The sequence below is a fragment of the Prunus dulcis genome, chromosome 3 (genome assembly GCF_902201215.1).
Source record: "Prunus dulcis chromosome 3, ALMONDv2, whole genome shotgun sequence".
NCBI classification, from domain to species: Eukaryota; Viridiplantae; Streptophyta; class Magnoliopsida; order Rosales; family Rosaceae; genus Prunus; species Prunus dulcis.
In genome coordinates, this window is record NC_047652.1 from 3184992 (window position 1) to 3202099 (window position 17108).

At 38.0% G+C, this 17108-nt stretch overlaps 3 protein-coding genes and 1 pseudogene across 3 annotated transcripts; 1 reads left to right on the plus strand and 3 right to left on the minus strand.

Annotated features, from left to right (window-relative positions):
- Positions 1 to 3944: 3944 nt before the first annotated feature.
- LOC117620954 (IQ domain-containing protein IQM4-like) lies at positions 3945 to 6409 on the plus strand. The gene is made up of 8 exons (XM_034351215.1): positions 3945 to 4330; positions 4418 to 4532; positions 4801 to 4866; positions 4962 to 5050; positions 5161 to 5248; positions 5445 to 5675; positions 5768 to 5869; positions 6023 to 6409. Exons 1-8 carry the CDS (start codon positions 3945 to 3947, stop codon positions 6407 to 6409), a joined length of 1464 nt encoding a protein of 487 aa, XP_034207106.1.
- A 929-nt stretch (positions 6410 to 7338) lies between these two features.
- On the minus strand, positions 7339 to 9348 carry LOC117620900 (annotated as a pseudogene).
- A 142-nt stretch (positions 9349 to 9490) lies between these two features.
- On the minus strand, positions 9491 to 11085 carry LOC117620899 (STOREKEEPER protein-like). Its single transcript, XM_034351144.1, has one exon. The coding sequence runs from the start codon at positions 10939 to 10941 to the stop codon at positions 9742 to 9744; it is 1200 nt and encodes a 399-aa protein (XP_034207035.1). The 5' UTR covers positions 10942 to 11085; the 3' UTR covers positions 9491 to 9741.
- A 5261-nt stretch (positions 11086 to 16346) lies between these two features.
- LOC117620955 (ABC transporter E family member 1-like) lies at positions 16347 to 16863 on the minus strand. Its single transcript, XM_034351216.1, has 2 exons — positions 16655 to 16863; positions 16347 to 16518 (listed from the first exon to the last, which is right to left on the minus strand). Exons 1-2 carry the CDS (start codon positions 16861 to 16863, stop codon positions 16347 to 16349), a joined length of 381 nt encoding a protein of 126 aa, XP_034207107.1.
- Positions 16864 to 17108: the final 245 nt, after the last annotated feature.

The window sequence follows — 17108 nt, forward strand, 5'->3', positions numbered from 1 at the left end:
AATTCCTCTCTTTCTCTAATTTTTATTCTCATATTGAACCACATCTATATAACCATTGTTGATTAGTGATTGATCTATACTTGAACGCTTAGTCTGAACATTGACTAACAGTTTCGATGATTAGACTAAATATCAATCTGAACCGAGCGAAAGTCAGTTATGAGATTTGAATGCATGACTTTCTCTAACAAAGTGGAAATTGAATTTCTCTAACATATGTATATAAGTAGTTGTTGGAAATTTGAATCTTATTAAACTTTATTGATGGCGATGGGTTAGACAGGAAAATGGCAAGAAGGGAGTGAGAGGTTGCTCATGTTAATGACCCACCCTTGAGTTTCTATGCCAAAACTCTATATATATGCTTGTAGCTGTAAGTGTTGTAGAACAATCAGTATAAATAAAACCAAAATAATAGAATAATAAAAACCAACGAATATATTTTATATAAATATAATTGAATCAATACAACAGCAATATAAATTGTAGAATACCAACTTGAATTGTAGATAGAGTCTTGCAGAGTTGCAGTGTCCTTTAGACAGTATTTCTCCTCTATCCTTGTGCTTGTAGTTCGATAGGAGTCTGTCCACCAGGATCAAACTATCTTAAATTAAAGCCTAAGCATAGTGGTATGAATTCTCTCAAGAAGTGTTAAAAATGTGAGAATGATAATGCTGTTCAAAAAGATCTTTTCTGATTTGAACGTATTGTCAATATATAGAGGTCTGACACCTCTTCATTCAACAGTTATGTTAACTGTTTATCTTATTCGAATTTCAGATTTTGGTTTTATCTAAAAAACAAATTTTTTAATTAATAAAAATAAATTATTAATTAAATTAACAGAGCCTCAAGACCCATCTTTTAACAATTAATTATATATATATTTATTATACAAATATTTATTAACAATATATATATATATATATATAATTCAAGCTCAAATCATGATGAGGCCCAACTTTGCCTCCATTAGACCCATACTCTATTTAGTATTTCTAAAGTGTTGGTGCTTATAAACCATGGAAGGAAACAACTTCCTTCCAATGTGGGACTAAATGCAAGTGTGTTTTCCTATACAAACTCTAACAGTAAGCCCATCTCTTTTGAATCTTAGATCGATAGTCATAATCTTGCATGGCTCTAGCTTCAATCAACGCTTTAAACATGCTTTTCTTATTCATTTTAAACTAAAGCAAACTCACATATTAACAAATTGTTAGAAATAGATCAATAATGTATATCAAACTTTGGTAATACAATTAATTTTGGCATTGGTTTTTAGAGAAATGCGACGAAACTACAGTTTTCACAACATTTGAACGATTTCTCTTCATTTCTGGTTGTCTCAATCTCTACTCTCTCTTCTAAGCAATTAACACACTTGCTTGACAAGTGTGTTACAAAATGTCATGTTTGAGCAAACTCTCTCTCTCTCTCTCTCTCTCTCTCTCTCTCTCTCTCTCTCTCTCATGTTGATGCTGTTTGTGTATATTCACATATTTTACACATGTAATTAACCCAGACATATGTATATATTTCACACATGTATATCCAAATTCTTATATCTTTTACATGTATATATTTCACATGTTTCAATTTCATTTATATGTATATAAATTCCTCTCTTTCTCAAATTTTTATTCTCATATTGAACCACATCTATATAACCATTGTTGATTAGTGATTGATCTATATTTGAACGCTTAGTCTGAACATTGATTAACAGTTTCGATAATTAGACTAAATATCAATCTGAACCGAGCGAAATTCAGTTATGAGATTTGAATGCGCGACTTTCTCTAACAAAGTGGAAATTGAATTTCACCGAACTTTTTCTAGTAGTTGTTGGAAATTTGAATCTTATTAAACTTTATTTGATGGTGATGGGTTAGACAGGAAAATGGCAAGAAGGGAGTGAGAGGTTGCTCATGTTAATGACCCACCCCTGAGTTTCTATGCCAAAACTCTATATATACGCTTGTAGCTGTCAGCCCATCTCTTTTGAATCTTAGATCGATAGTCATAATCTTGCATGGCTCTAGATTCAATCAAGGCTTTAAACATGCTTTTCTTATTCATTTTAAACTAAGACAAACTCACATGTTAACAAATTGTTAGAAATAGATCAATAATGTATATCAAACTTTGGTAATACAATTAATTTTGGCATTGGTTTTTAGAGAAATGCGACGAAACTACAGTAAATATAAGAGATTAATTCAAATACGAACGAGTCCACAATACTGATATTTCTTAACATAAAATATTTGGCGATTACAATAGGAATATTTAACCCATTAAAGTAGCATTTCCCTTCATTTGATTAAACAAAGACCCAGTTGAGTCAATAGAGGTTGTGGAATATTTAACCCAAAATAAATAAAGAAATAAGAAAAGAACAAGAACTTTTTGGGCAATAAGGATTTGTCTTTGACCCAGTTGAATTGTGCGGAACAACATCGGAGTGAGGCAGTGACATGAAGCTTCGGTCGCAAGTCAAATACTTCCCAGTTTTCTTGTGGAGTCTTTTCACAACATTTGAACAAGGATGGAATCAGGATGAGCCTTTTCACAACATTTGAACAAGGATGGATTCTGGATTTCAAATTGGGGTGAGTTAAAAATTCGACACTACGAGTGAATTTAATTGATTAAAAAAAAACCACATAATCAGGATGACTTAATGAATTTTACCCCTCAAAACACATCTAGTACACATCTCTTTTATGTTTTCTTCGGGTGTGTAAAGTGAAAGGGGGTTATTTTCTATATAAAAAAAAAAAAGAAAAAAAAAGAGTTGTTGTTTTCGACTTCGACCAAAAAATGAAAGAGGCAGGGGTTTTGCCTTTGGCCCCTTTCCTTTTTGTACCCAAAAAAAAGAAAAAAAGAAAAGAAAACAGGGTGAAGGGGGGATTATGAGAATGCAGTGCATGGCTGTCCGTTGGGTGGGTTGGGTATGTTAGTTTAGGCTTGAAAAGATAAATTCACCTGGGCTATATAGCCCAGGTTAGTCAAAGGTAGGTCCGTCCCTGCATTTGACGATTTCTCTTCTTTTCTAGTTGTCTCAATCTCTACTCTCTCTTCTAAGCAATTAACATTCTTGCTTGACAAGTATGTTACAAAATGTCATGTTTGACCAAACTCTCTCTCTCTCTCTCTCTCTCTGTGTAATGATCATGGGTCACGTTAAATTTAACGTAACATTTTGTTCCAAATAAAGTAAGCATACACAAATATATTGGGAACTTTGAACACTTCAAGTTCAAGAATCAAACCCCTCGTGGGGTTGTCAAAATCATGCCAAGTTTTCTTTCTCCTTTTGTTTTTTCATTCAAAACACCCCGTTTGATGGGACCAAATTTCAAACATTTCTATTTTCTGCACTTTTTGTCTAATACGTGTTGGAAGTTGCCTTACCAACTACAAACATTCAACCAACTTCTTTTCATTGAGTAGTATATAAAGGAGGCCAGTGGTCTAATTTAGAAATGCACCAAACCAAGTTACTGCTTGAGTTGAGATAGGGGGAGACAGAGTTGCAATTTTATTCAGGTGAGAAAAACATGCATATTTCAAGTTGTTTGAGCTAGCTCTTGTGGTTGTTCTGCTGTCCTAATTTGATTAGTTTTTGACATTAAAAAAAAAAAAAAAAGGTTTTTGACATGTTTCGATTGGTTGATTATGGCCAAAGTGAAAATGTGGCTTAGTTGAATCAAAAGGAGATCTTTAAGAATGATGGGTTAATCTACTTTAGATTCAAAGCTCATCATATGAAAACATGCATATTTCAACTGAAGCTAGTGCTTTGCTTTGCATGATTTGAGAACAACTGAAAGTAGAATCATCTTCATTAAAAACTTACCTGCATTTGCTTAAGAATCAAGTAGATATATGTTTTCTGAGGCACATGCTTTTCGTTTTGGCAGAAATTTATAGAAATGGTTACAATGACATCCGTCAGTGTGTCCAAGAAACAGAAGGGGACGACTGGAACAGTTAGCGTCGAACAAACTGATTTGAGCAACACCATTGAATCTGATGAGCCAAATAAAATGATTATTGAAGAATCCATGAGCTGCAAGAAGAGGAATGCAGGCCAGCTAAAGCTAGGGACAAATGCTTCTTTCAAGAACATAGAGGGAAGAATTGATAGTTCCATTGAGCAGTTCAATCCCATAATTTCTTTACCGGAGCCAGAGGATTTGTTTTCTCCGAGATATCCAAGTGAGCTTGATGCAGCTGCAATCAAGCTGCAGAAATTTTACAAGAGTTACCGGACCAGACGAAGCCTTGCAGATTGTGCTGTTGTAGTTGAGGAGCTATGGTTTGTTCTATTATCATCTCCTATTTCGCAGAACACAGTTGTTAAGCACATGCATATATGCTTATTCTCTTCATGTAATTGTTGCAGGTGGAAGGCATTGGACTTTGCTGCTCTGAAACGGAGCTCTGTGTCATTCTTTGAATCTGATAAATCAGAAACTGCCGTGTCAAGATGGGCGCGGGCTAGGACGAGAGCTGCCAAGGTGATCTTTTGGTACATTGCAGTTAAAGTTGCTTAGATTTTACAATATGTTGAAGATTATCAAATTCTTTGATACCATTAATTTCCAACATGTGTACCTAATTGGCTAATTCAGTCTTTTTAAAGCCAGAAAATCCATTTGCTTATTTGTTTTGTATTTTGACCATGACCAAAATGCTTGACTAATTCAAAGTTTAGAAATTCTTGTAAGAACCAAGAACTATTGCAGACACTGAGTGTTGATTTAAGTATCATATTGTGGATTGTAGGTTGGGAAAGGTTTGTCAAAGGATGAGAAGGCTCAGAAATTAGCTCTAAGACATTGGCTTGAGGCTGTAAGCTTACATTAACAATACTCTCACTTTGTATTTAACAAATGATTTTCATGGTTACATCATAAGCATGCTTACCTTCTGCTTATGATGTACAGATTGATCCACGCCATCGATATGGACACAATCTACACATGTATTATGATATCTGGTTTAACAGTGGGAGCTCTCAACCTTTTTTCTACTGGTATAACTCTGCAGAAACCAAAATTTTCTGTTTTAAAAATGTTATGGCTTTTTTTTTTTTTTTTCTTCTTCTTCTTCTTCTAATCTTTTCTGCATATGAAATTAATGAAGGTTGGACGTTGGAGATGGCAAAGAAGAAAATCTTGAGCAGTGTTCGAGAACTGATCTGCAGCGTCAGTGCATCCAATACCTTGGACCGGTAAGTATGAACATATGTAACTATTCTCCTAAAACACTGGAAAAATTGGAAATATACACTTCACTTATAGGTTAGCTGAGGCACTTCATCTTTGTTGGTTTATTTATTTATATTACATTTTAAAATAGGAATATTAAGGGGTTTCATATGTATATGTAGTAACTGATGTCTTCTTATATGTATATTGCTCTCACAGAAAGAGAGAGAAGCTTATGAAGTGATTGTGGAGAGTGGGAAGCTTGTGTACAGGCAAAGTGGGAACCTTGTGAGTACTGCTAAGGGTTCTAAGTGGATTTTTGTCCTCAGCGCATCGAGGAATTTGTACATCGGGGAGAAGAAGAGAGGCCTTTTCCAGCACTCCTCTTTTGTATCTGGAGGTGCCACTATTGCATCCGGAAGATTAGTTGCTTGCAATGGGGTTCTTGAGGTGTGCCTCTTATTTGAGACATGGAGATTACATTTCCTGAGATGCATTTTTATCCCCCTATTCATTGAACCTTTGATTTTCATGGTGTTCAGGCTGTATGGTGCTACAGCGGCCATTATTGCCCGACACAAGAGAGTCTTTTGGAGTTCATTAGCTTCTTAGAGGAGCATCAGATGGACATGACAGATGTCAAGGTACTTGTTCTTAAGCCTTCATATTGGCTTTTGCATAATTCGCCTAAAACTTGGTTCATATGTATGATATGCTAAGTAATGTAAAATTCTGTTTCTCATTAAGCCAATCTAAAATTCCATTATTATTATTATTATTATTATTTTTTTCTGCAGACATGTCCTGCAGATGATGATGTTCCACCTTCATTTGCCACCAAGAAAGAGATGAACTCAGAGTCTATAACAAGCACCCTTGAGAAGACTAAAGAAAATGAGGCTGCCAGAGACACTGCTGCAGCCAATGTGGAGCCCCAAAAATTTGAGCTGGCCAGGCCTTTGTCATGCAAATGGAGTACCGGGGCCGGCCCTCGAATCGGGTGTGTAAGAGATTACCCAGCACAGCTGCAATCTCAGGCACTTGGGCAGGTCAATCTGTCACCTAGAGTCACACCAGAAATCTCTGTTAGCAATGCTCCAATCCCTTCACCAAGACCAAGTCCAAAGATCCACCTCTCACCCAGGCTTGCATATATGAGACTTCCTAGCCCCAAGGTTACATAATTTGACCTCTAAACCATCACTAGATTAATCTAAAAGAATAAGCATTTTGCGGCATTTTGGGTACAGAGGGGTTTTGAATGGACTAACCTGGTTAGAATGTCTTCCATTCGGGTTTTTCTCGACCTTGATCATTTAGCCATGTAGGTAGGTCATCTGCCTTTACCAAATTATTTTATTTCTTCACCATTTTTTGGGGACCTTTCAGGGGTTTGGCCACTTTTTCCTTGTAAGATATTTTCATTGTATCCTAATTCATCATTTAATAATCATTGCAGAAATTATTTTGAAGTCCTTCCATACGTTGTTCAATCTCTCTCTCTCTCTCTCCTCTCTCTCTCTCTCTCTCTAGTTTGACCATTCTTCAAGACCAAAGGTAGATCAATATTCCACACACTTGCAAATTTTTGGACATATGTTCTTAACCGTTGACCAGAAATACCAATTTTGACAACTGTTTTAATGGAAAATGCTAAAATCCTTAGCTGTTATTTGTTTTTATTTATTTATTTGTAAATAAGCGATATTGCCCCACCTCTAGTCCTTAACAAAGATGAACATATTTGATGTTTGATCTACGAAAAGGAATAAAAAAAGAACAAAAGATGAACTAGGAGGGTTCAAAAGCGAGGCCCAACCAAGGGCCTGGGCTGGATTCAGTGCAAGTAGACGGGCTTCAAGTGGGCCCCACCTTGTCACTAACAACAGGTCTTGGATATTTCAGCGTAGCTTCGTCGTTCCTAAAGAAGGAGCGCAACGGCAAATAGACTAGTGTTACCGTGCAATTTATATCCGTTACCTGCTTCCCCACCCCGCCCCCCCGCGAAAAAAAAAACCCCAGACAACCCTCTCTGCAGCTCTCAGCTTCTATTTCTGTTTCCAAAAAGCACTTTCAGAAGAAAACACTTTCCACAAAGAAAAACACACAGGGAAACTCAAGGTTAATTCAGATAGGAGCTTATTTCTCAAATGGCATTCAGTCAAATTCGAATAAAAACTCAAAAAATAAAAAAGCATTTAGTCAAATACAATATTTGATGCCATGCGAGGCCATAAAACACTATCCATAGAGGGAAAATGTACTGAATTTGGTCACATGGGCTGAACACACTCATTCAAGCAGAAACAACAAGCTCCTATATATTCACCGGCGAAGGACCCTCTTTGATCATTTGTTGGCATGCCGGCCAGTAACTCAGCCTTGTCTAAAACGTTGCAAAACTGCAATAAATATCACGATGATTTCATAAATATATAACATAACTAACAGATTGGAATGAGTAGTGAACCATATATATATACCTTCTAGGATTGTTATTATTATTGACTAGAGTGTATCTATCAATGCCCTGCCCTCTGAAACTTTGCACAACTGCAAAATACAAATACAGAAAATATCAAATTGTCATAAATACACAACATAAACAGGCGAATTTCGGGCATAGTCGGAATGAGGGTACCATACCTTTCCCGTTTGGTGGCTGGGGCTTAGTCGAGTCCCACCCTTGAAGTTGGAGAGGGGAATTGTTGTCTCGAACATGTTGGACAGTGTTCCAGTTTAGTCGTCCAAGTAATAATAGGACCCAGAAGCCTTTTGCTCCCTATCCTTGGTTGAGTTCAATTTGTTGATTCTTGGGCGAATGTTTGTAGGGTCACGTCTAAATGTGATATCCAGTTGCTGCAATGCCACATTGAAAATACAAAGAGAATCAGATCCTAGAATAACAAAAATTACATCACATTCAATTGGAGATAAATTAAACAAGCTGCAAGACTTACAGATAAGAAGAGATTCATCCCAGTCAACAAAGACCGGAGAATTTGCAATACAATCAACTGATGACTTTCCTTCATAGACAATAACTTTTGTCTGCCAAGTAAGTAGCAATAATGAAATCATGCTCAACCACGAATGCGGTTTTCTTAGCATGGAGGACGAACCTCTTTATGACTTTTGCTGCAACAATACGCTGCTCAGAATCAAGATATGCACTTGGTTCATCCATCAGATAGATGTCTGCAGGCTGCAATATCAAGCAAAATTTAGGGCTGCATAAGTTCAAAGCAAAGCAGATGCATCATCACAAGCTTAATTTGTTATTGCTATAAACATATACTAAAATCTGTTACCTTTCCAAGGCATACACATAGAGCAACCCTTTGCAGCTCTCCACCAGAGAGTTTGGTAATTTCTTGATCCATTAATTGCTCAATCTGAAGAGGCTTCATCACGTCTGTCACAAACTGGGGATGTGTACAGGAATCACGAATTTTTTCATGAAGCAGGTCTTTGACTTTTGTTGCACGCTTTGGATTAATTTTCTGGTTTTTGTAAGAAACATGAAGCTCAGGTATCTCCACACCAGAATCAGGTTTCGATAAACCAACCTACAAATTGAACAAATGTATGCAATGCAATGACTCCACGTACCAAGATGCAATTTAACATACGATTGAATCAAAAGAGTGAAAATGATAAAGACTAGTACCAGCATTCTCATAAATGTGGTCTTCCCTGATCCATTCTCACCCAACATCACAATAATTTGAGAATTGGTAAATTCACCCTCTATAACTTGAAGCTTGAACTCTCCCAACGTTTTAGTCATCGATGGGCATCCATACCGTGCATATGTCTCAATTTCCTCACCGCTTTCTTGTGGAGTCTCAGCAACCTAAACAAGACAACAACATAATATATATTTATATTTATATTTAAAAAGATTGATTAAGTCACTCAAAACCAGCATTTTCATTGACAAAATATATTATCTTACCTTAAAAGTTAAAGATTCATCTCGGAACCTTGGGTTTTCTTTAGGAACGAATCCCGACAAGAAGATGTTGATTCCTTCTCTAACTGAGAAGGGTAGGGTAACAGCTCCAAATGCACCCGGCTTCCCATATAACAAACTACCCCACCAAATCACAACTATGCTTTGCTAGCCCATACAAACATATTTGAGTCTTCTTATTTGCTCTTTCTCTTCTACACCAAGATTACAGTGACCACAAACACAAAGACAGTTGCAGCTATGCATAACTGAGATAATGTAACTAAGAATTCAAGGACACTCAGCCAGATTATATAACCCTGCTTATAATTATCAAAGGCATCACCACCAATAACACAACACAAGGGGCAGAAACAAAACTGACAATAACAATGCCACATAAATAACTTTAAATCAACATCATAGAGGACAACAAAGGGCAAAGAAGATTTAATACAGACAAACTAAGCAGCTAAATGCTACAGAGTTCTTAATTAACAATTACTAAAACTTTTAAACATTGTCTTGTTAGACATCAACACAGTGCCTTGTTATAAGGTTCTAATGCTCAGATGACTTTAACGCCTCCAGAATCACCTTAGCCTGATCTCTCATCAACTCACTCTTTTTAACAAAAAGCTCCAATTCAGCAACATGCAGCTTCTTCCACTTCTCCTTCAACTCAGCTCGCTTGGCTCCTCCAATCAACTCCAAGCCCTGCTTCACGACACCCTCCGGCAACCCCAGCTCTCTGAAACCCTTATCAAACCCAATCACCTCACTCAAACTTTCAGACCCACACGGCTTCAGACCAAATTCCACCTTCTCACACTCCTTTGGGCGCTCCGGTGAACTCAGAAGCTCAGCTTTAAGTGAAGCCAAAGTCTTGTTACCCTTCTGATTTGTCCTAGCCTTCCCATTAGACTTGGACTGTTCAGACAACCCACTGAGCCCAATTGACCCTTCGCCGCTGCCCCATACCTTCTTCGACAAGTCGAACAACTTTTGCTCATGAGGCTTAACAGGATTATACTTCTTCCCTTTGGCCACATTAGTCTCATACTTCTTCTTGATCCTACGAATCTTATCTTGCAATTGGGTCTTGTTCACATCGGCCTTCAGCGATTTCTTGATAAAATCATGAAACGCCCCCATATCAGAATATGGATCCGCCCCTTTCTTGGTAGAGTAATCAATCATGCCTTTCAAAATTGTTATCTCATCATCATCGCTCCAAATCCTCTGGAACAGCTTCTTCGAGTCGTCTCCACCCGCCTTCTTCGTTTCCTCTCCGGCATGTTCTCGCTCCTGATCCGGGTCTGTGACCTTCTTCTTGGGCCTCTTGGAATCCTTGGGGTCGCTCTCGCTTGGCCGCTTCAACCCGGCTCTTGCCGCCGACGTAGTAATAGCCGAGGCCTTCGATCTGGGCTTCTTGGTCTTGGGCGTCTCTTCCATTGGCTTCGAAACTATCGGCTTTACCACCCTATCCTTATCCAATTCCGAATCGGATTCGGACTCGGACTCTGAGCCAGAGGATGAAGACTGCGGCTTTGAATTGACAGTAGCCGAGTCCGGTTTCTTCGCAGCAACGGGAGTGGGTGCTGCCTTTGGAGGCTCGGGTTCCTCGGACTCAGATTCGGACCCGGATCCGGATTCTTCCTCTTCTTCTCCATCTACTTCTTCTTCAGACGAGGCTACCTCTTCTTCGGAAGAAGAAGCAGCCGGAGGCTCATCCAGAGGAGATGGGCGCTTGGGTGCCATTGGAGAGACGGTACAGTGAGGGTTTTGCGAAATTAGGGTTTCTAAGTGGGAATTGGGTTTGTGTGTGCGAAGGAAGGAGTAAAAAAGGTCCTACTTGGAAAGTTTTTTATTTTTTTATTTGGGTTGGAATCTTGGATGCAGTCAGAGGTTAAGGACTTTGGAAAGTAGCAAAACGGCCGTAAAGATATTAGGACCGTTGGATTTTAATGTTTTTTTGTTGTTGGAGGATTTTAAATTTGTTATCTCCTTTTGTTACACAAACAAATGGAAATATAACCATACGCACAATCCATATACAAAGGTATAAACTTGGACTGAAATAACACACAAAGATGTATTATTTCACTCGCACGATTGAATCAATTCCCTCAACCTTCATTTATATTCCTCAAATTCACTGAAAGTAGAATATTTAACAACAAAAGGAAGTGGAATTTCTAAATTTTATGTTTTTTTATTCGAACACGAGAATTGGATTATGTCAATTTAGAAATTCTGACTTTCGTCAAAATCCCAAATTTATTTCTCTCATATAAATGCACCATTAAAAAAGAAAATTTAACAATAAAAGAAAATTAAGTGATGGATATAAGAGTGATACTGGATAAGCCAAGCCAGAGAAAAGGATTGAGGGACCTACCCCAAATCTAAAAGGATCTTAATAAATATCTTATAAGTTTTGCGTTTCCTTTTATATTAAGAAGTTGGATAAATGGAAATTTTGAGTAAAAACAATACCTATTCATCACATAATTAAGTTAAAAAATTCGACAAGACAAACAACAGTTTAGATACATCAAGCATTCTATTAATCTGATCGACATAAGTATAACCTCAGTCTATTTAATCAGTTGATAACAAACTTAGAACAATTGTGACAATTTATTAAATAGGTATAAGATAATTAAGCCAAAACACCTTAATAGAATCAAATCAATAGGTGTTAATTTTGTTACTACAAATTTGGAAAATGGTAGGTATTAGTGTAGACAAATGGAAAATTTTTAATGAAGACAATATCTATTATTACAGAATTAAGAGTAGCTTGCAAATTGAGGCGAATCTGGTGGGCTGCTATTCGGATCCACCCTAATTAAGGCGAATCTGGTTGCAAATTGTTGATGAAACCTTGCATTTGTAGCAAATGTCAAATGGCTCTGGTTTTTGCAATCCTAGGTTGTCTATTAATGTTATGGTATCACCTTATTATTGTATCAATCCTTTTATTTTCTACTTTTAATTTCATAACTGTGTTTTGCAGTCCAACACTTTATTGCAGATATTTGCGATCTAAACTCAAGAACACTGTTTGTGATTGCCTATACATTAAAAGGGCCTATACTTAATAGTTATATAGTGTTTTTTTTTTTTTTTTTGGGGTCCTTTTTTGGTCTTTGAACTTTAAAGTTAAACACTATAGAAATTGAGTTGATCTTCTTCCTCTTCCCTTTTCTTTTGTTGAGACAAATGATTATAAGGAGACAATCTAGATATACTAAAAAAATACAATTACAAAAACAAGAGAAATATTTCTTGTTTTTGATATTCTCAGTGGAATAAGTACTTTGTTTATGTGTTTTGATTTTCTGAATGCATTATGTTATGTCAATTCTATTTTTTTTTTTTGTCAAATATTGGGTTTTTTTAATGGCTTGTTATAAAACCCTATTTAGTCAAATACAATATTTGATGCCATGAGAGGCCATAAAACATTATTCATAGAGGGAAAATGTGATGAATTGGATTTTCCTCTTGCCATGTTGCTTGTGAGTGGTAGAGGGAAAAATAAATTGGTACTTACTCCTGAATTTCCAAGACCTTGTTTAAATTTGACTGAACTTATGATTGGTCTTGCTCAAAAGTCTGCAAAACAAGAAACCTAGCTGATTCAGCTTGGCCAAGAACTGAACCCCCTTGTTTGAACATACTCCCTTAGCCAACTGATCCCAATCTACCTTTCATTTAGTTATTTATTGTTATTTCACTTCCTTGCCTTCATCGAAAAATGCAACAAATTTTATTACAATTTGACTTACTTGACCTCACTTTTAATTACTTCAGACAACTCAATCTCTTTACTAACATCACACGCCATCTCCTTTCACTTCTCTTAACAAGCGTGCCATCACCCGAGAAGGTTCAAAGTTGGTGAGTGGGTCCTCATGAGAGTAATGGAAAACACTAAAGATCTAAATGCAAGCACTTTTGGTCACTCTTGAGAAGGACCGTTCGAGGTCACAGAGGCATATGGAAAGGGCGCCTACAAGCTGAAACAGGTTGAGACTGATTAATATATGTCATGTGTAATAACCAAAAACAAAAATTCTTATTTAATTAGTAATTTATTTTGAAGAAAGACAATTTTGCCCTCAGAATATTTTATTAAGGAAAAGTTGACTTTTTGACCGAAAAGGAATTTGACCATTCTATAGACACCGTTGCGTAGAGCACGGTGAAATGAGTTCATAGACACGTAATGGGCCCCGAATCGGAGTTGTAACGAGAGAGTTATGGTCAAAAGAATCTCAGTGGCACAATCGTAAATATTTCGAAGTTGAATTTATAAAAACCAGCTTTCCCTCTCTCTCTCTCTCTCCCCCTCCCGCGACTTCTCTCCGCCCCTCATCCTTCTTCACCTTGTAACTCCGGCCACCGGCCAAGGATGTGGACGGGGCCGGTACCAAAATGACCGAGACGACGTCCTCTTCCAACCCCAGCCACCTCCTACCGCCAGCCGCCGCGGATTCGCTGGAATTTGGAGAAGAAGCGGCCGACGTCATCCGAACTTCAAAGTCGCCGATCTCCCTCATTCGGCCACCATTTCCGTCGATCCAGGTATGAATTTTGAACCTCTGGAACTGTTCTAGCTGCCTGTTGGGTAGGAATTGATAATTCTCAATGTAGCTATTGGATTTTTGAACTTGACGTTTCGGCCAATTTTCGGCCTCCGTGATCGGCCACTTCCGGTCAGTTTTTGGGGTAGGTCCAAGAACAAAAATGGTTCTAAATATGGTGTTTTACCTAGGGTAGGAGTTTGGAGCCGTTGTTTTAAGTTTTTCTGGCGAGGTGTAATCGCTTTGGACACCCATTGCTGCCGGCGCGTGCTGCGGGGCGTGGGTGAGGGTAGGGCAGTGGCACTGTGTCTTGTTGCGATCCGTAGGTTGTCACGAGCACGTAGGATTTCTCAGATCTCAATTTGGATACCGTTTGAGCCTCGAACGGATTTTTCATATTGTGCGATTTCCGGGTTCAATACTGTTGAGCCGTTGGATCACGCTCAATTTCAGATATGTTGTTCTAGATAATTTTAGAATCGTGTAGGATTCGACGGATTGTGAATCGGAGTCCCGGATACTCCGAAATCGCGAACCCTGGGGCTAAGGTTTAGAAATTTTACGAGTACACGATTGCGGCCAATCTGATCGTCAGTTTCAGACCAGACTTGCAAGACATAGTTATTTAAATGTGAGGAACCTATAGGAATTCTCAGATTGGTAATCGGAGGTCGTGGACCCCACGGGGTTCCGTATCGACCAATATGAAAGTTTATCGCTTAGTGACGTCTCGAGTCTTACCAGGCAGTTCTAAACATCAGATGCCTAAGTGGGCAGAAAAATGACTTTAAAGTTAGTGCATGCACTTCTAGAAGTCAGGGGTCAGGGTTTTACTTGCATAACTTATACCGAGCAGTTTTATTAATTAAATATTCATGGTGGTTAATCAGGCACCCGGGGCCAGGCAAACCCGCAGGAGAGACCTTCAAGAGGTCTAGCTAGCTCGGACCAGAAGTGAGTGGACTTTTCTTTTATAAATGATTTTATGCAAATAAATTTCCTTATTTGATCTTGAATAAGTTCTATTGAGTATAAATTTTCTGGCATACTTTGTTGAATTTAAATATCTTATTTATATGCTGCTTAGTTGAATATGCTAAAGAGATATGGAAAGTAGAGATTGAGATTTATGTCAGATAAAATAGCATTATAGCTCCAGATTTAACAAAAATTCAGCTATTCATCAGATCTTTCAGAAATATTATAATATTATAATATTATATTTTCTCAGAGTTTTTGATTTAATAAAAATTCAGTTAGTCAGTAGATTTTCCAGACATGTTATACTTTCTCAGAAATGGTATAGTTTTTTTTTAAACCACCATGGGTACCCAGCTACAGCTGTTGCCTTCAGATATGACGATGTCTACAGACATCCAGTTTACCTTCAGTTTTGTCAGTGCACTTGACATTTGCCTCACGAGTTTCGGGGACGCCCGGACCGTGAGTGCCAGGATTGCGGATCAGGCTGACTACGGTCCCCTGAATCCTGCCAGTTTGCGGCTCGAGTTGACTTTGTGTCATCGAGACCTACAAGGGGAATTGACGGATATCAGGAATTGACGGAATAAAAGGGGTACACCTAAGTGGTAGTTTTTAAAATTGATTTCAGTGCTTTTATGTGAATTTTGATTACAGTGATTTTATGCGAGTTTTATAGATCTTGAGTATAATTTGCATAAATATGTAAATGCCTTGATTTTAATATGCTTCAAAGGTAGTTTAGATATTCAGTTTTACTTAACTATTTTGACAGTGGGGGTTAATATATTCTAATGCTATTTTCTGAACCATTATTTTTGTCCACTCACACTTTCAAATGTTTTGCGCCCCCAGGCTGTAGAAGTGCACAAAAAATCCACCACCGGGCCAGTTTTCCGCCTTCCACATCTTTCTTTTGTTTTACAGAAGTTTGGTTTTGTAAAAGGATTAACTCATCTGTAAACTAGTAGAATTGCTCTGGTGTTTGCCCTAAATTGAGAACTGGACTGTGTGTTGTATTTTAAGTATGCTGGCAGTTGGTTGTGTAGATATTATTGCTCGTTTTGACAGGTGTAAAGTTTGGGATTGAGCAAATTACATGGAAGACTCTGCCGAATTTTCGGTAGGAGTCAAGGTAAAAATACAGTTCGAAGGGCAAATAAGTCAATTGTGCCCGACATTAGCCAAGTGTCGGACACGCACAGTGTCCGACTCGAATTCCAAAGCGGAATTTGGTTCGGGTCCTGTCATCATGCCCTTGGAATGCAATTCATCTGAGAAATATTATGTTTAAATTAATCTACTTATCCATCATTCCGCCTATATTATTTAAATAAAATCCGCACTTCCCATTTAAATGTCAAATCGCGCACTTGGCTTAAATTTGTTGTAAACCCAACTGTGTTTGAACTTATCAATGAGATCCATGTCAATCCCTACATCACCTCGGAGGTTACCAATCCTTTAGGGGCAATCAATTGGATCCATATCAATCTCAACATTACCTCGAGGTTACCAATTATCTGGAGAGATCAATTGGGTCCATATTGATTCCCTGCATCACCCCGGGAGTTACCAATCCCAGGGCAATCAATTAGATCCATGCCGAACCCAACATAAGTCCAAGGTTATCAATCCTTCTCTAACTGAGAAGGGTAGGGTTACAGCTCCAAATGCACCAGGCGGCTTCCCATATGAACAAGAAATGTGATCTGATAAGTAATCTAGGACGCTTAAATCATGCTCCACATCGATTACATAGCTGAAAATGTAAAGCAAAGCAAAACATCCATTACTTAAACATGCCCAATGTAAGCAAGAAAAAGACCCCACAAATACAAGCAATGGAAAAAAAAAATATTTGAGGCAAGAAGAGAAGAGAGCTATGAAAACAAAACCTATCAGGCCTGATCAAAGATCGGATGACTTTGGCTGCTTTAAGCCTTTGTTTCACATCAAGATAACTTGAAGGTTCATCAAACATGTATATATCTGCTTTGCCTGGCAACAAAAGCAATGGCGAATCTCTGAAACTCCCCACAACCTGGTTTAGCTCAAGATCAACAATGAGTTCTTCGATCACACCCCTCTCATCTTTCCCCTGCATTGCCTTCAACTACTTTTGGAGTGTGGTCAACATATTGGGGTTAACTATGCAATTAACAGGACGAAACATTATTACACACAGCATAACAACCCATGTTCAACATAGAAAAGCACAAGAACCAAAACCTCTATAACAAAAGATGAACTAGGAGGGCTCAAAAGTGAGGCCCAACCACAGGCCCGGACCCGATGCAGTGCAAGTGACTCTTTAACGGACTTGCTTCTGGGCCCCCACCTTGTCACTAA

Bases quoted from the DNA above. Each gene is read 5' to 3' on its own strand.
- LOC117620955 (XM_034351216.1), bottom strand. From the start codon at position 16,863: ATGCAGGGGAAAGATGAGAGGGGTGTGATCGAAGAACTCATTGTTGAT. The intron at 16,519-16,654 runs GTTTTGTTTTCA...TTACATTTTCAG, and splicing joins TCTTTGATCAGGCCTGATAG to CTATGTAATCGATGTGGAGC.
- LOC117620899 (XM_034351144.1), bottom strand. From the start codon at position 10,941: ATGGCACCCAAGCGCCCATCTCCTCTGGATGAGCCTCCGGCTGCTTCT.
- LOC117620954 (XM_034351215.1), top strand. From the start codon at position 3,945: ATGGTTACAATGACATCCGTCAGTGTGTCCAAGAAACAGAAGGGGACG. The intron at 4,331-4,417 runs GTTTGTTCTATT...TAATTGTTGCAG, and splicing joins GTTGTAGTTGAGGAGCTATG to GTGGAAGGCATTGGACTTTG. The intron at 5,249-5,444 runs GTAAGTATGAAC...TTGCTCTCACAG, and splicing joins GCATCCAATACCTTGGACCG to AAAGAGAGAGAAGCTTATGA.